Source organism: Zootoca vivipara, chromosome 8, assembly GCF_963506605.1.
Source record: "Zootoca vivipara chromosome 8, rZooViv1.1, whole genome shotgun sequence".
In the NCBI taxonomy this organism is placed as follows: domain Eukaryota; kingdom Metazoa; phylum Chordata; class Lepidosauria; order Squamata; family Lacertidae; genus Zootoca; species Zootoca vivipara.
Window position 1 is genome coordinate 48303952 of NC_083283.1, and position 19014 is coordinate 48322965.

General features: G+C 42.4%; 1 protein-coding gene across 2 annotated transcripts; it reads left to right on the forward strand.

The window, feature by feature from the left end:
* Window positions 1–749: 749 nt before the first annotated feature.
* NDUFV2 (NADH:ubiquinone oxidoreductase core subunit V2) lies at window positions 750–18680 on the forward strand. Of its 2 annotated transcripts, XM_060277908.1 has the most exons (9): window positions 750–921; window positions 2297–2412; window positions 3873–3938; window positions 4576–4638; window positions 4727–4843; window positions 12102–12270; window positions 15258–15367; window positions 16300–16376; window positions 18289–18680. In XM_060277908.1, the coding sequence occupies exons 2-9, from the start codon at window positions 2398–2400 to the stop codon at window positions 18380–18382; spliced, it is 711 nt and encodes a 236-aa protein (XP_060133891.1). In that variant the 5' UTR covers window positions 750–921; window positions 2297–2397; the 3' UTR covers window positions 18383–18680. The 2 variants fall into 2 exon arrangements, with proteins under 2 accessions (XP_060133891.1, XP_034980797.1); XM_035124906.2 differs by lacking the exon at window positions 2297–2412 and having other exon boundaries at window positions 751–921.
* Window positions 18681–19014: the final 334 nt, after the last annotated feature.

A 19014-nucleotide genomic window follows, 5' to 3' on the forward strand; every position in this document is an offset into this window, starting at 1 on the left:
AAGAAAGACAGAACTCCTATTCATTACCACACCCAAAACTAACAGCTCTAGTTGAGACCTTGAACTGAGTCAACCTTATCTTGGAGAGGACAGAGATACAATGAGCTTTTCAGCAATATAGTACAATACATCCTCTTTGGGCACTACTTTGAAGGCAAGCCATTATTAATTTTAGGGCTGGCCCACCCATGAGGCAAGGTGAGGCAACCGCCGCAGGTGGCAGGATCAGATCCACAGGGGGAGCAGATCTGGTCTCCAAGGAATGCATCACCTGCTTTCTGCTGCTGCCACAGTGGCACCAACAGCTGTGATGTGCTCCTTGGAGGCACAGCATACAATATATACAATATTGTATCTGACATGGTGACAATATATACAATATATCTGACATGGTGACATCTATCCATAGCTGCCAAGTTTTCCCTTTTCTCGCGAGGAAGCCTATTCAGCATAAGGGAAAATCCCTTTAAAAAAGGGATAACTTGGCAGCTATGCATCTATCATGAAAACTAAGAACCATCAGGTTCGAAAGACCTGGACAAATAAATACATTTACACTTGTGGTTTAAATATAGCTAGTTTTGAAGTTTGACACACAGGTTTTTCCATTAGCATTCCATAACGCGATCGGGGTGCCTTTCGAAACCCATCGCCTATCCATTCTCCTCTTCCTCCTCTTCTGGACGCGCGTCCACAATATCCGGCAGGCGGCGGGGTCGCGCCCGCATGCGCAGATCAGCCTGCGGCTCGCACTGCGGCTGCGTGCGCGGCGCCGAGCGCGTAGCAGCAGCAGCAGCAGCGTCTCCTCGAGAAGGAGTAGTTTTCCATTTGTCTGCCGGCAGCGGCAGCGGCGGCGGGAGGCCGCGGCTGAGTGCCGCCATGTTGCTGTCCGTTCCTTTTCGGGCTGCCTTCGCGCGTTCGGTAAGGAGGGCGGTGGGGTGAGGGAAATGCGCGCTGGTCGGGCGTCCCCGGCAATGTCGGTGGAGGGCAGTAGCGGCCAAGGGCATGGAGGCGGCCCTCGCCTTCCTCGGGTGGAAGGGGAAAGGGAGGAGCTTGATTCGGTTTCTACCCCGCTCCCGACGAGCCTAGCAGCTTCTGCGGCGGCGACGCGGAGATTGCGCGAGGGGTGGACAAGGGCTGGGCGGAGGATTTGGTCGGGAGCGGGGTTGTTTACGGTTACCGCTTTGGGGTCCATGCTTTCCTGGGAATTAGCCTTACAAAAGAAAAATAAACCATACGAGGAGAGGGAATGGGCTGCGGGGGGGCGGGGAGGCAGGTAGATGGGAAAGGACGAATGCCGTCGTCGTCTTATTCACCTCCTGAACGTCACCCTCTTTTTTCGGAATGGCTATTCTGCAGCAGGAGCGACCGTAAGGGTTGCATTTTTCGCGTGTAACGCGAAGTTAGGTCTTGGGAACGTTCAAACTACTACAAGTGACAGCGTTTCACCAAACTCCTGATCCTGTCAAATCTTGATAAATTGGGTGAGCATATGAGCTCTTTCTTCTGCTGGGCCTTTGCTTCTGCTGGGCCTTTGCATCTGGTTTTGGAGCCTCACAGTGGTGAGGTCCTAGGAAGCACTTTAAATCGATTCCGGCTTTAGATAGATTCCCTGGCAGGCCCCATTTAAATATGTAGGTCTATATCTGTCATGCCTGTTTCAACGGCACTACCCTCCTTTGTTGTCAGTTTACTTGCCCAGACCTTGTGCTGCACTACTTTATCCTTGTTTTTCCCCTCTGACCACAAAGGCTGCCAAACAGACCAGCAACACAAGCCCTGGGTGAGCCAAATGATGACAGGAGTCCTGTGTTATACCTAACAGTTAGCTAGTGAATAGGAAGCACAGAGACTGGAATTGGTATTCCATAGCAGGGCTACTGCTGAGATGAACAGCATAAAATCTGAGATAACTTGGACTGTTTTGTCACTTTGGTTTTTAAGTAAATACATGTTTTTGACAGGTGGGTGATGAGAGAAGAGTACGATGTGTATTTCTTAGCATGGAAAATGAGTTCCCTAATTGCAGACAAAAAGGGATCAAAAACAGTTATAGAAATTACCACAAGAGCACTGAGGCAGTTGCAGGATTGATGAATTTCCAGTGCATTTTGAATATATATTTTTATCAAAGGAACAGTCTCATTCCTTTTTAAAGAGTTGTTTTAAAAGTAGAGTTTGCATAGTTTTCTTGAGATATTTTCATGAAGCATATTAATATTTGTATGTGCACAAATTTCTGTATATAAATTAATAAAATAGCTCAGTCAGTAGAACATGAAACTCTTAATTCCAGGGTTATGGGTTTGAGCCCCACATTGGGTGAAATATTCCTGCATTGCACGTTGGACTAGATGACCCCCATGGACCCTTCCAACACTACAATTCTATGATTCTATGATCAGATCAAAGGTTTGTCTGGTTCAGCATCCTTTTCCCCACAATGGACAGCCAAATGCCTATGGAAAGCAGGACACCAAGGCAATAGCCCTCCCTAACAAGTATTCAGAGGCATATTGTCTCTGAACTTGGCATATAGCTATCATAACTAGTAGCCATTTATAGTCTTATCTCAGTCATTTGTCTAATTCCCTTTTAAAGTAATTAAATTGGAGTTAACATGTCACTACATCATGTGGTAGTGAATACCATAGTTTGAACTACGTGCTGTTTGAATAATTAATCTCTGCACAAACAGTAGTTTTTTTAGATGAGCAACAGATTCTGGTGCCCCTGTAGAAATAAATTTGATTGCCTAAGTATTTGTTTCTAAACACTTGTGGGTTTTTACCTCCTGCAACTACAATTTGTGGGAGGCAGGGTTGGAATACGGATGTGACTATTTTTAATCCATGTTTATCATCCCTTCTCTAAAGTTAGGCAGCAGTTTAGGGAAGTGTTCTGATGCTATCTCACAGTGATGCACCATGCTGTTCAAATGCATACAGCTGCTGTTCCTTCTCTTTTGTAAACTTGAAAAGGTACAGTACAGTATATCAACACACTTCTGAATTCTTGCAGCAGTGTGCTACCAGACTATTTCTCAAGATAACCACCAGGAGAGAGTATATAGTGGCAAATACTGTAGGTATTCCAAGATAAATTCAGGTTCATTTTCGTTGCTTAGCCAGAAATCTGTAGATAGCTTCTCATTAAGTTGTGTGTTTTGGCAATAGCTATAATGGGCATTGATAATCTGTTTGTTCATATTAGTTATTGTACACTTGCTTCATTATCTTTGCATAGTAAAAGTGCCTCTTGCCCAAGACCTGCCCAAGCATATACTTATTTTCCTGTTTCCTTCTCTATGACCTCTTAGCACATTGATTTGCAATGTTTTCCTGCCACTGCAATTTATTTGGGTACTGTTTATAGCATTTTCAGTGATTCAAGTAATGTGCCTTCTTTAGTGCTGCAGCACACATTGGTAGTTTTCTATGAAGCAGACCACTTAGTTGTTAGATAAGCATGCTGTTAGATCAGAATTACTGGAGGATTCCAATCAAGCATATTGGTGTGAGACAGTGGATTAATGTGATCAAGCTTTGAAAACTGATGCACAAGCAAACTTTACTGTGGCTTTGTAGTTCCTGTGGAAAAGTAGTATTTGAGGCGGTTCTCATAGGAGGGTCACAGGCAGGCTAAAGTCATGCCCACCATCATCTTTTGCTCTGAGCTTCTAGTTGGTACTGCCATCATGAATTAAATAAGTTGTTTAGGAGCAGAAGGGATGGACAGACACAAAACTTTTTTCAGGTCAGTTAAATACTGCTTTCTCTGGTATTCCCTGCTTTTTTTCTTTTATGTGGTACTGTATATGTAAGATGTAACTTTAAAACAGATGCTTACCTTCTATAAAATGTGCTTTGTAGGTGGCACAGATTCGCTCTCTTCATGCAACAGCTGCACGCAATGGTGGTGGAGGAGCTTTGTTTGTGGTAAGCAATTTGTATGTACAACTAAAGCAGATGTAACTGAAAATTGAGAAATGTGGTTTTTATTGTCTTTTTATTATTTGTCCTCCACCGTAATATCACAAACCATTTTTCTCAGCAAATGTAGGACTACATTGATAATATTTCCTCTTTTTATATTTATGAAGATGAGAGTGTATTGAGAGAGTAACTCCATATGAGTTCAAAAGCTTTAATTATTTCTGTTTATTTGGGCGTTGGAGTAATACCTCGGCCAATAACACGAGATGAGCGCTACAACCCCAGAGTCTGTCACAACTGGACCTAATGGTCAGAGGCCCCTTTACGTTTACATAACTATTAAGGTATAGGTAGGTAGCCGTGTTGGTCTGGGTCAAAGTAAAATAAAAAAATTCCTTCAGTAGCACCTTAAAGACCAACTAAGTTTTTATTTTGGTATGAGCTTTCGTGTGCATGCACACGAAATGTTATCTGAAGAAGTGTGCATGCACACGAAAGCTCATACCAAAATAAAAACTTAGTTGGTCTTTAAGGTGCTACTGAAGGAATTTTTTTATTTTATTAAGGTATAGTCTTATTTTTGCTGCATCTGACATGTGTTCTAAATATGTGTAATTGTTTCATTATTTTGTTTGTACAGCACAGAGATACTCCTGAAAACAACCCAAATACTCAATTTGATTTCACACCTGAAAACTGTAAGGTATGTCATGATACTTTATAGGCTGTACCTTTACAGAAAGCTGATTCCCCCCCCCCCTTTCTATTGTAATGTTTATTTTCTTTAACAGCGAATAGAGGCAATAGTAAGCAACTATCCAGAGGGACACAAATCTGGAGCAGTGATGGCAGTCCTGGATCTAGCCCAAAGACAGCATGGATGGCTACCTATATCAGCGATGAATAAGGTACTTCATTATTTCAGGAGGCAGACACTCCATGGTTTAGATATTTTCAAACACATTCTTAGATATAATGATCAACAAAAAGATATGGCAGAGTTTGAGAAGCTTTTATTGGAAGTTTGTCAATTATTGTTAAATTATGATATAGAGGAGGAGCAGGTCAAGAAATACATTCTCAAGTGGGCTCAGAATATTGGTGAAAATATTCTGATGGAAGTGTAGGAAAAGCTTTGAATATTGGTTTGTGAGTTTTTGTTTTAATTGTGGAGCACTTTTGATTTGCAATGTTCCATATACATGATAAATAAACAGCAGCAGTGGGTATAAACCCATTGAAGAAAACTGGTGTTCCCAACCCTCCTCCTGGGAACATTGATTCCCTTTGACTTCCTGCTCAGGCTGGGCTAAACAGGGAAAAACCCGTTTCCCGTCTCGATTCTCCAAGCTGCTCCTTGGTTTCCCCTTGTGACAAATTGAAGCACTTTTAAAATGTTTATTTCTGCCCGGCTGGCAAAGAGTTAACCCACCTCCAGCCTGACTGGCATAGAACTCTGATGGGGGCGGGACTGTGCCCGGTTTGAAAGGAGGGAGAGTCGGTTTGGTCAGTTAGGAGGGAGAGGGAGGAAGGTGTGGTGTGATGTTATGTGGTGGCTTATATGAAGACAGTTAAGAGGCTAGGAAAACTTAAAGTTAAATGTTTGACTGAGTTTATTTTGTACAACTGGAACAAAGCTAATTAATAAATGACACGTTAAAGAATCACTTATGTTTTTAACACAATAAAACTTCATCTCTGTTTTTGCCAACAAGAGGTCCGTTTGTATTTTTCCAGCGAGGTACCAGGACTCACAGCCGTGGTGACTCAAGAGAGGGCCAAACTCACCTCAGGCAGGGAGGTGGTGGTTTGTGTCCTGAAGTTACACGGAGGAGGCTTAGAAGGGTAACCTGAGGTGCCAAGAAGTTGCCAGAGTGCCTAGGGCAAACTTCTACAGTGGGGGAATCCAACTGAGGGAGACCCTTTACAGGAGGCAAGAGGTTATTCCTGGGGGACAGCCTAGAGTTTCTTAAGGTACCAGGCCACGTAGGCTGGAAGGCTCTCCTTACTTAGAAACCCATTAGGAAAAGGGGTTTATTTTTGAGGCGGCAGGAGAAGAGGGTGGGTGTTTTCCCCTCTGGATTCCTGTGTCGCAGTGATAGTAAGGTAGAGTGGGGACACGGGTCGTCACATTTTTGGTGGCAGCGTCGTGATCGAAATTCAAAGCTCACGCGCCTAGTTTGGTTTGAGTCTGTCAGGATTTTCCTGTGAGGAAAATGACTCACGTAAGAAAACCCAGAGAGGCAAAAGGAGATGAAAGAACGGAAGGGGCTGAGGGAAGCCCAGGTTCTGAGGTAGAACTGATGAAACTACGAATTGAGATGGCCCGAATTGAAGCTGAGAGGGAAAAGATAGCAGCTGAAAGTGAGAGGGAAAAAGCCAGAATTGAAAGTGAGAGAGAGAGAGCTAGGATTGAAGCTGAAAGTGAGAGGGAAAAAGCTCGAATTGAAAGTGAGAGAGAAAGAGCTAGGATTGAAGCTGAAAGTGAGAGGGAAAAAGCTAGAATGGAAGCTGAGGAGAGAATGCAGTCCGAGAGGTTAAGGGTTCAATTAGAACAGGACAGAATGAAGCTTGAAGAGATACGTTTGCGATCAGAATTAACTAGTAGCCCAGTTAACAATGATAGTACCGCAATTAATTTAAAAAGGTTCCCCAAATTTGGAAAAGACGATAATGTCGAATCGTTTCTATTTACCTTCGAACGCGTTTGTGTGGAATTTCAAATACCTGAGGAGAACTGGATGCTTTATTTAAGACCTCAAATTTGTGGGATACTAAGTGAAATTTATGCTGACCTGAGGGAAGAAGAGCTGTCATGTTACCAAGTATTTAAGCAAAGGGTCAGGGTTCGATGTGGGCTCACGGCTGAACAAAGCAGAAAGGCTTTTCGTGAGGCAAAAAAGGAACATAAAGAGACTTATGCCCAACTAGCTAGCCGCTTAGATAAATTACTTGACAGATGGATTCAAGGGAGTGGAGTGAAGGACTTTGATGAGTTAAAACAATTAATTTGTTTAGAACAATTTTTTAAGCAAATCCCTAGCAATTTACGTTGGTTCTTGAGGGATAAAAAACTGAAAACTGTGGCACAGGTTGCCGAGGTCTTAGACGAACTACAAGGTGATTTCAATGAAATAGCATTCCCAAAACACTCACAGAAGGGTAATCCATGGAGAAACAGAGAAAATAAAGACAGGCAAGAAAATTTTCCTGTCAGGGAATCAGTTTCTGACAAGACAGGGTCTAAGAAAATCACTTGTTTTTTCTGTAATCGTGAGGGCCATGTACGTGCCAGGTGCCCCCTGCTGGTTAAGTCGCAAACTACACCTTCTGCAGCTAAACAAGTAAAACTGGTAATGCAGTCACAGGAAAATAGCTCGCCTCAGACAGAAGGCTCAGAGAAAGCAGACAGTTCAGCTGAGACTACTTCTAAGGTCTTACAGGTCTGGAGGGCTGAGCAGGAGTGCAACCAAGATTACATGGAGCCAATTGAATTAAATGGTCAGTCTTTTTTTGGTTTGAGGGACACAGGAGCAGAAGTCTCACTTGTTAAATCCCAATTTGTTCCAAAGGAGCAGTACCTCAAGGGTCAGTCCTATAGTTTAAAAGGCATATGGGGCCCACATTTTGAAGTACCATTAGCTGAAGTTGATATTACCTACAAAGGATTTTGTGGCAAGTGGAGAGTAGGAATCCTAAATGAATTGGAAGTACCCTTTTTAATAGGGAATGACCTAGCTAGTCAGAAGCACCGTATTCAAGTGATAACTAGGTCACAGTCTCAAGTCACTGAGAGTAATCCTCCTGCAGTTATAGAGTCACCCATAGAGCCTGGTGAGGATGAAGGGCTGATTAGCGTGCCAGTGATCCAGGAGCACGGTGCCCAATTCTTGAGTGATCAAAAAGAGGATGAAACTATAAAAGAGCTGTGGGGTAAAGCACAAAGTCCTACTGCAGAAGTAACTGTGGAGAACCCCTGCTTATTTACCACCATTGAGGGAAGACTGTATAGAATTTCTAGGAGGAGGAAAACTGCTGCGGTTTGGGAAAGGAAGAAACAGTTAGTGTTGCCAAGAGCTTACCGGTTGCAAGTGCTACAAATGGCACACGACGCACCCTCAGCAGCGCATCTAGGCATTAGAAAGACTAGTGATAGAATCCAAGCAAGATTTTACTGGCCTGGGATGGGCAAGGACATCAAAGAGTATTGCAAGTCCTGTGTGATCTGCCAAAAAGCAGGCAAAAGAGCGGACAAAACGCGAGGCTTGTTACAGTCTATTCCCGTAATTACTGAGCCCTTTTCCAGAGTAGGAGTGGACATCCTCGGGCCTATCTCCAGAGTTACAAAAAGGGGGAATAAGTTTATTTTATGCCTCGTGGATTATGCTACGCGCTATCCAGAAGCAATACCTCTAAAGGACATTGACTCAAAGACTGTAGCAAAAGCCCTCATGTCGGTGTTCCTAAGGCTGGGATTCCCCAAAGAAATTATAACAGATTTAGGGACATCCTTCACGTCCAAGACCATGGAAGAGCTTTTAACTCTTTGTGGGATTAAGCATGTTAAAACTACGGCTTATCATCCACAGTCGAATGGCTTGACGGAGAAATTTAACTCAACACTGAGCCGGATGCTAAAAACCTATTCCATCAATCATCCTAACAACTGGGATGAGAGGCTGCAACACTTCCTATTTGGTTATCGCGAAGTGCCGCAGGAGAGCACAGGGTTCAGTCCTTTTGAACTCCTATTTGGACGACAGCCACGAGGACCCCTAGACTTGATGAAAGCAGCGTGGTCAGGGGAGGAGCAGATCGACAGCCCTGATGTTGTGACGTATCTACAGGAGCTGCAGAGCGACCTTCAAGAGCTACGGGAGCAAGCTGCTCACAACTTGCAGCAGGCACAGCGTCGACAGAAGCAGTGGTATGATGCACACGCAAGAGACAGATCTTTCCAGCCCGGTGACAGTGTGCTCGTGTTAAGAACAAGACGTCGAAAGAAGTTGGAGATGTCGTGGGACGGTCCCTTCAAAGTGGTCGAGAGGATATCGGCGGTGAACTATTTGGTAGAGTTAGATGGGGAAGGGAACCGATGTAAGAATTTTCATGTAAATTTACTTAAGCCTTATTTTGACAGAAATAAGTTGGTGTTGCAAGTAAAGGGGAAGGTAACCCAAGGAATTCATTTAACTGGATGGGGAGAGCTAAGTAAGGGCACAACTCTAGCAGAGGTGTCATTCGATGAAAGTCTGACCCCAGAGCAAAAGGAGCAGTTAAAATTAGTCCTTGCTCAGTTTGCTCAGATCTTCTCAAACATCCCAGGGAGGACCAGCCTAGCAACTCATAAAATAGATACGGGGGAAGCAAGACCCATAGCTACCCCTCCTTACAGAGTGACGGGGGAGCACGCCGACTTGGTCTCTTCAGAGATCAGGGAGATGCTTGCACTGGGATTGATTGAGCCCTCTTACAGCCCCTGGTCATCGCCCCTGCTCTTGGTCAGGAAGCCAGACAATACCTTTCGTCCCTGTGTAGACTTCAGAAAGTTGAACCAGGTGACCGTGCCGGACGTTTACCCCATGCCACGGGTGGACGACTTGGTTGAGACCATAGGAAAAGCGAATTATATATCTACACTTGACTTAACAAAAGGGTACTGGCAAGTGGAAATGGATCCCTTAGACAAGCCCAAAACCGCTTTCATCACTAGAGATGGGTTGTTTGAATTTAAAGTGTTGCCTTTTGGATTAAAGAACGCGGCAGCCACGTTCCAGCGACTCATCGATAGGATGCTAAGGGGTCTGCAAACGTTCGCCCTTGCTTACATTGACGACATAGCGGTATTTAGCCCATCGTGGAGAGATCACTTACAACACCTAAGTGTGGTTTTCCAGAGGATAAAAGCGGCAGGTTTAACAGTAAAAGCGGCTAAGTGTCAGATGGGGAAAAGACAGGTTAAATACTTAGGCCATGTTCTCGGAGGGGGAGTGATCAGGCCAGATACTAACAAAGTGGAAGCCATCAGAAGCTGGCCGGCTCCCAAAACTAAGAAGCAGGTGCGTGCCTTTATAGGAGCTATAGGTTATTATAGGCGTTTTATCCCCCAGTTCAGCACTCACGCGGCTGTGTTGAGTGACTGCACGAAGAAAAGCCGCCCGGATAAGATTATCTGGACCACACAGTGTCAACAAGCTTTTGAACTTTTAAAGGCTGCTCTGATGACAGAGCCCATTTTAAAAGCACCTGATTTCTTTTGCCCTTTTAATTTAATGACGGATGCTTCAGGTGTTGGTTTAGGTGCAGTGCTGGCACAGGAGGGAGAAGGAGGTTTTTTACACCCAGTGTTATATATCAGCCGGAAGCTGTTAGAGAGGGAAAAGCACCTCTCTACCATAGAACTCGAATGCCTAGCGATTTTGTGGTCCGTAGGTAAACTGAAGCCTTACCTGTGGGGCCGAAAGTTTACCCTATATACCGATCACTCACCACTGAAATGGTTAAACCAAATGAAGGGTAACAACAGTAAGTTAGTCAGGTGGAGCATGCAGTTACAGGATTACACTTTTGATGTCAAACACATAAGTGGGAAGGAAAACATCATAGCGGACGCCTTATCCAGGTATTTTTGAGAGGTATAGGATGGTGCAAATTATTATATGAAACGGTAATAACCCTAGCAGAACATTTGTGCTTAGGCATTATAGTCTGACACATGCCAAACATGGTTTATCTGTGTACAAGTTTATGAGATGTTAATTTAGTTGACTTTGTAATATGAATGTTATAGAATGCATTGAAGTATTTTTAACCCCAAGCCCATTGCTTTGGCATTGCTCTCGTTAGTTAAGAGCAAGCCGACGCAATGTCTTTGTGGTGGGGGAGATATGTGACAAATTGAAGCACTTTTAAAATGTTTATTTCTGCCCGGCTGGCAAAGAGTTAACCCACCTCCAGCCTGACTGGCATAGAACTCTGATGGGGGCGGGACTGTGCCCGGTTTGAAAGGAGGGAGAGTCGGTTTGGTCAGTTAGGAGGGAGAGGGAGGAAGGTGTGGTGTGATGTTATGTGGTGGCTTATATGAAGACAGTTAAGAGGCTAGGAAAACTTAAAGTTAAATGTTTGACTGAGTTTATTTTGTACAACTGGAACAAAGCTAATTAATAAATGACACGTTAAAGAATCACTTATGTTTTTAACACAATAAAACTTCATCTCTGTTTTTGCCAACAAGAGGTCCGTTTGTATTTTTCCAGCGAGGTACCAGGACTCACAGCCGTGGTGACTCAAGAGAGGGCCAAACTCACCTCAGGCAGGGAGGTGGTGGTTTGTGTCCTGAAGTTACACGGAGGAGGCTTAGAAGGGTAACCTGAGGTGCCAAGAAGTTGCCAGAGTGCCTAGGGCAAACTTCTACAGTGGGGGAATCCAACTGAGGGAGACCCTTTACAGGAGGCAAGAGGTTATTCCTGGGGGACAGCCTAGAGTTTCTTAAGGTACCAGGCCACGTAGGCTGGAAGGCTCTCCTTACTTAGAAACCCATTAGGAAAAGGGGTTTATTTTTGAGGCGGCAGGAGAAGAGGGTGGGTGTTTTCCCCTCTGGATTCCTGTGTCGCAGTGATAGTAAGGTAGAGTGGGATCAGGGTCGTCACACCCCTCCAAACCCTTTCAGGCAAAAATCGACATTTTGTGGGCATGCTTGTTTCCTACTACAGTAGGAGCAACACAACATGACTTTATGCTAGCATGTACCCTGGCCTTACCTTTTGCATTTTTGTGATGACTGCAATGGCTTTTTTTCCAGAAAAATTATTCATTTTATAATAACAGCAAACAAATAAAAACATAATACAACACAAAAACAAAAACACTACCACATAAACAATACAATAAAAGAACAAATCTAAAAAGCTCTCCTAGCTGGGGCTGATGGTAACTGTAGTCCGGGTCACGTGTTCTGAAAACCTTGTTAATAATCAATCTTGGAAGAACAAATGGTTGAAAAAATGCACATTTATTATCACATTTTGTGAAAAAAAATGTTGGTTAAGAAATACAAGGATTCATATCATCGTTGGGATTATAATTGCTTTTCAAAATGTTGGTGTTAGTTGAAACTGCTCGTTTTATGTCCTAAAAAAATAAAATACTCTTATTTTATTGTTACAGATTGCTGAGATTCTAGATATACCTCCCATGAGAGTTTATGAAGTAGCAACCTTTTATACAATGTATAATCGTAAACCCGTTGGAAAATACCATATTCAGATCTGCACCACTACGCCCTGCATGCTGTGTGACTCGGATAGCATATTAGAAGCCATTCAGAAGAAGCTTGGTAGGATATATAGCTCACTTCTCTTATGTGGGGTTCTTCATTTACATTGTACTACCTTTTATAGAGGATTTGGTAAGGCTTCTGAACATTTTTAAATGTATAGTCATTTTCTCTGCTATTACACATTTTTCTTCCTGGAAAGTAAAGAAAGTGTTTGGAATCAAACTAAAATGTGAAAACCTCATCACTTCAAATAATAGTGTTTAAAACTGATACTGAAAACACTTTTAAATAAGAGCATAGGAGCCAGCCTGCTTAAGAGCAGTGATACTTATCTGCATAACCGTAGGCCCACAATAGAACTAGAATATATGCCCTTCTCTTCTGGGGACTTAAATCTGTTCTGAATAACAGGTTATACAGTATATACAGTGAGGGGGGAAAGTATTTGATCCCCTGCTAAATTTGCCTGTTTGCCCTCTGACGAAGAAATGACCAGTCCATAATTTTAATGGTAGGTTTATTGTAGCTGTAAGAGACAGAATAACAACAGGAAAACCCCCATGAGCCCAAAAGACAAAAGTCAGAGATTGATGTGCATTATGATGAGTGAAATAAGTATTTGATCCCTTTGCAAAAGATGACTTAGTAGTTGGTGGCAAAACCCTTGTTGGCAATTACAGAGGTCAGATGTTTCTTGTAGGTGGCCACCAGGCTTGCACACATCTCAGGAGGTATTTTGTCCCACTCCTCTTTGCAGATCCTCTCCAAGTCAGTAAGATTTCGAAGCTGATGTGTAGCTACTCGAACCTTCAGCTCCCTCCACAGATTTCTGATGGGATTAAGGTTTAGAGACTTGGCTAGGCCACTCCAGGACCTTAATGTGCTTCTTCCTGAGCCACTCCTTTGTTGCCTTGGCCGTGTGTTTTGGGTCATTGTCATGCTGGAATACCCATCCTTGACCCATTTTCAATGCCCTGGCTGAGGGAAGGAGGTGCTCACCTAAGATTTGACGATACATGGTCCTGGCCATCGTCCCTTCGATGCAGTGAAGGTGTCCTGGCCCCTTCGCATAAAAACACACACACCCCAAGCATAATATGTCCCCCTCCATGTTTGACAGTGGGGATTGTGTTCTTGGGGTCGTAAGCAGCATTCCTCCTCCTCCAAACATGGCGAGTTGAGTTGATGACAAAGAGCTCGATTTTGGTCTCATCTGACCACAGCACTTTCACCCAGTTTTCCTCTGGGTCATTCAGATGTGCATTGGCAAACTGCAGACATGTGCTGTCTTGAGCAAGGGGACCTTGAGGGCTCTACAAGATCTCAGTCCTTCACGGCGTAGTGTGTTACCAACTGTTTTCATAGTGACTATGGTCCCAGCTGCCCTGAGATCATTGACAAAGTTCCCCCCGTGTAGTTCTGGGCTGCTTCATCACCGTTCTCATTATCATTGCAGCTCCACGAGATGAGATCTTGCATGGAGCCCCAGACCAAGGGAGGTTGACAGTTATTTTGTGTTTCTCCCATTTGTGAATTATTGCACCAGCTGTTGTCACCTTCTCACCAAACTGCTTGGCAATAGTATTGTAGCCCAGTCCAGCCTTGTGCAGGTCTACAATCTTGTCCCTGACATCCTTGGACAGCTCTTTGGTCTTGGTCATGGTGGCTACTTTGGAATCTGCTGGATTGATTGCTTCTGTTGACAGGGGTCTTTTGTAAGGTACTGTAACAAGATGGGATTACAGGTAAGACCTCTCCCTTACAGCAGGTGCTTCTAATCTCAGCTTGTTACATACAGTGAAGATACCAGGTAGCCTGCCATCTTGCTGGTTGATAGGGGATCAAATACTTATTTCACTCATTATAATGCACATCAATCTCTGACTTTTGTCTTTTGGGTTTCCGGGGGTTTTCCTGTTGTTATTCTGTCTCTCACAGCTGCAATAAACCTACCATTAAAATTATGGACTGGTCATTTCTTCGTCAGAGGGCAAATGGGCAAATTTAGCAGGGGATCAAATACTTTTTCCCCTCACTGTACACCTTTAAGTTTCAGGAAATGCTGAAAAAAAGGAAGTAAACATAAAAATGAAGGGAGCCTAATGTTTTCAACATCCCCTCTAATTTGCTTTAAAATGGCTGTGGCTATTTTAATGCTATAGTTTCTAAAGCTTGGATCTTTGTCCGGGTCTGGCCAGATATCATCTCTCATTCTACCACACCTTGGTCAGTAACCATTTGAATGTTATGAGACAAGTACAACCTTTATAGATCTGTTCAACAGCATAGAGAAACATTAAGTTTTCACATCCTGACACTTCGCTAAATACCTGTTACAGTGGTGGGGGGTGTAGCTGTCATCCTGGCAGGATGTCATTGCCACATAGGCATTCATATAATGCAGCCAACTGCTTTCAGTTTTGTAATGTCTAAAACAGCTATAATTTTAAATATTAGTCTTTATTCAACAGTGCATGCACTATAAAACTAGATTCTCCAGCCTGCTCTAACAGCCAGATCTTTATACTCCTGTAAGTTTTAATGCAATCCCTGCTGCTAGATCAGGCTGGGAATCACACAGAGCACCTGTTTGCACACGATTCCCAACTCAACTAAATAGACACAATCCATGCATTTTGTCCTTGTTTATATTTAAGGAAATCACTGAAAATTTACTGTTTGAGATTACATGCATACATACATACATAATTTTATTTGTATTCTGCCTTTCCATAGTTCAAACCCTGCTCAAGGCAGCTTTCAACATGAACAAATACATTAATTACAAACAACAAAAGCAGTAATAAACAATAAACAAAAATTAAACCATTTCCACATAAATCATAAGATCTAAAACAAAGATAATTTAAAAAATGTATAAATAACAGTAACAACCTTCCCCTAAACAGTACCCCAGCCCAAGAGTCTGTTCAGCAGCCTCAGGTTTTGTAGCTGGAGTCAGTCAGGGCCCCAGTCTCCCAGGGCTAGTGGGAAAAGGCCTGCAAGGTTCTAATGCTGCTTTGTTTTATGTTTTGTGTCCCTAGGTATAAAAGTTGGAGAAACAACTCCTGATAAACTCTTCACTCTGATTGAAGTGGAATGTTTGGGGGCTTGCGTAAATGCACCAATGGTACAAATAAATGATAACTATTATGTAAGTACAAATGGGTCCTTTCAACAAAATGTTTCAGTGTATCCATGGGGTTCATTTGTTGTCTGATCTTGTGGTTGAGGGGAGATGAATACACAAACACTAGCATCAAAAAAGTAGTCTCTTCCTTGACTTGAGTCCAACCTTAATATAAAGTGCAGGGTTGTCATAAGGCCCTCTCTCTTAGCCACAACTTATTCTGTCCTGCAATACTGGGACACCTAACTACGTTTGCTTTGGAATTTGCACAGCAAAATAGCCCCCAAAATTGTAGCAAAATGTTTGCAATAAAATAACTAGGGAGCTCCTGTTCTGATATGCTGGAAGAGAACAATGCTGGCAGGCTAACATTTCATTCCCCCTCCCTACCCAAATGCGCACTTTTGTTTTCCTCAACTGATATTGAGTGTGCTCAGTCCTCAATGGGATATTAGAAGAGGGGTTGTCCTGTAGCCCCCTTTAAAGTGTACTTCTGCAATACCTCTTGGTGCTTACCATCTGAGCTTACTATTCAGAGTAACCAAATATAACCCAATGTAATCAAACTATGTTTATCCAGTTTAACTTCTCCTGTTTTTTCTTTATTTTAATAGTACTAAAAGATGTTTCCTCACTTAAATAATTAAGTGGATTGTTATTTTTTATTGGAAATCAGCTAGATTTGAACCAGTTTGTATTCCATGTTTGCTGTATGACAGTACAGTAGTGTATTGCTGTGAGCATTTGTTCCCATAACCATATTGACAAATTGTAGGATCTACTAGACAGCAGGAAACCTGCCCCACTTAAAAGCTATAATTATGCCTACATTTTTTCAAGTGTTAATAGAATTACCACAGGGTGACTGACTATAGGATACTTTTAGACCAAAAAACATGGTGGTATACTTTTTTAAATTCTGAAAATGTTTACATTTTCCTTATTTCACATTTCAGGAAGATCTGACAACAAAAGACATAGAAGACATAATTGATGAACTAAAAGCTGGAAAAGTTCCAAAACCTGGACCAAGGTATTTTATTTGTACCATATAATAAATACTAAGGAAAATTGGGAACAGTAACATCGTATGTAATTAGCATTACATATTCTTTCCACATCAAGTTGCAAACATATCTATAGATATGGGAAACCAAATATAAACCTTTATTCCAATGATGCTTCAAGTTTATACACTTTAAGGGTCTGTGTCCTAGTTGCCAAGAAATAAATACTGTAAGAACCTCAGATATGCAGATGACACAACCTTGATGGCAGAAAGTGAGGAGGAATTAAAGAACCTTTTAATAAGGGTGAAAGAGGAGAGCGCAAAATAATGGTCTGAAGCTCAACATCAAAAAAACCAAGATCATGGCCACTGGTCCCATCACCTGGCAAATAGAAGGGGAAGAAATGGAGGCAGTGAGAGATTTTACTTTCTTGGGCTCCTTGATCACTGCAGATGGTGACAGCAGTCACGAAATTAAAAGACTCCTGCTTCTTGGGAGAAAAGCAATGACAAACCTAGACAGCATCTTAAAAAGCAGAGACATCACCTTGCCGACAAAGGTCTGTATAGTTAAAGCTATGGTTTTCCCAGTAGTGATGTATGGAAGTGAGAGCTGGACCATCAAGAAGGCTGATCGCCGAAGAATTGATGCTTTTGAATTATGGTGCTGGAAGAGACTCTTGAGAGTCCCATGGACTGCAAGAAGATCAAACCTATCCATTCTGAAGGAAATCAGCCCTGAGTGCTCACTGGAAGGACAGATCCTGAAGCTGAGGCTCCAATACTTTGGCCACCTCATGAGAAGAGAAGACTCCCTGGAAAATACCCTGATGTTGGGAAAGATTGAGGGCACTAGGAGAAGGGGACGACAGAGGACGAGATGGTTGGACAGTGTTCTCGAAGCTACGAACATGAGTTTGACCAAACTGCGGGAGGCAGTGCAAGACAGGAGTGCCTGGCGTGCTGTGGTCCATGGGGTCACGAAGAGTCGGACATGACTAAACAACAACAAATAATACTGTAAATATAAATAAATATTTCGTTGAAATAGCTGAATTCACAGCAATATTGAGTCTTGACCAAACTTCAGAGAGATGTGATTGCTTCTAAATTTAATTGTGTGTTTATTCAAGTGTTTATTTGACAGGCTTACATCCGCACTTCTTTACATTTCTTATGCCCAGTTAGGATGCTCAAGCTAGTTTTACACTGCATAGATTTCAGTGCAAGTGCCTTTAGTGGCTATACAGCACTCTAAATAAATCAGATTCACTGATTTGTGGCAGTCATTTTGCAAGTTATAGTCAAATGGTGATGCTCTCAGACACGAAAATATTAATTTTTATCTTTGAGAAACAGTATTTGCCGCATCACTTTCTTTTGTAATTTGATTGTATGTTTGCTACAGAGGAAGAATGTTATGCTAGCAAGGTACAGTGCTAGACTAAGACCAGAGAGAACTGGATTCAAATCTGTGCTCAGCCATGTTGCTCACAGGAAGACTGGGCTGGTCCCATATATGCTTAACCTATTTCAGTGGGATGCTGTGAGATTAATATGGGGGTCCTAAGAAAAAGGACAGGATAAAAATGTAATAAACACACAGTAATATACGTAACAACTGAGGTTTTTTCCCCTAACTTTCAGCTTGTAAAATTCAACCTACGTCTTTGGTTTACAAGACACAGCCTGATCCTATACTCAGATTTAAGCTCCAGTTACTTCAGTGGAGCTATAAAGTTGAGCATGCAAGAACTACAACTGTGCTTAGAAAGTGGCATGCATACATTGGCTTTTAAACTTGCAACTAGGTTCATGTTTTCACAAATATCCAGAACTAAAGGTTTGAAGAGAATGAGTCTGACTTCTGTTTACCCTTGAAGGTGAGTAGTGCAATGGAAGTAATGCATAAGTTAATTGCTCTCTCTTTTTGCAGGAGTGGGCGCTTCTCTTGTGAGCCAGCTGGTGGTCTCACTTCTCTGACAGAACCACCCAAGGGACCTGGTTTTGGAGTTCGGCCAGACCTTTAAGTCTATTGTTCTAGCTGTAAGGAACTGCTTCAGAAAATAAAATTGAACTGCATACAGATGAAACATGAGTTCAGTTGCTAACAGTCTGGTATAATTTTACTTTAGTATAGTTACTCACCTGAGATTAAAATTCAAGTTTTATTATTGTTTATATTTATTCATTTTGTTATAGGCAAATGGAAAATGGAAGAGTCATCCCCAAACCCGGGCTATTCTAACCCAAATAACAACACTTTATATCAATTTTACACAAATTTGAAATTAAAATAAGAACAAAATAAAGTATCTTTAAAAAGCTTTTATTTAATATATATATGTTTAGGTACATAAATTATATAAATCTAACAAGCAGCCACAAAGAAATTGAGTAGTAGAAAGGGGGATGGGAAAAATACGATATTAACAGAGATCAAACTGCTGTGCAAGTGGAATGTCTGTGTAGCTAACCTGTGGCCCTCCAGGTATTGTTGGAACTTCTACTCTCATCAGCCACAGCCAGCAAAAGCCAGTGTCAGGGATAATAGGAGTTGTAACTCAGCAGCATCCAGAGGGCCACAATTACCCATCCCTGGCTTTAATAGTCAAAGATAGTTGCACCAGATAGAAGTTTCAGGTAGCCACACACTGTAGGT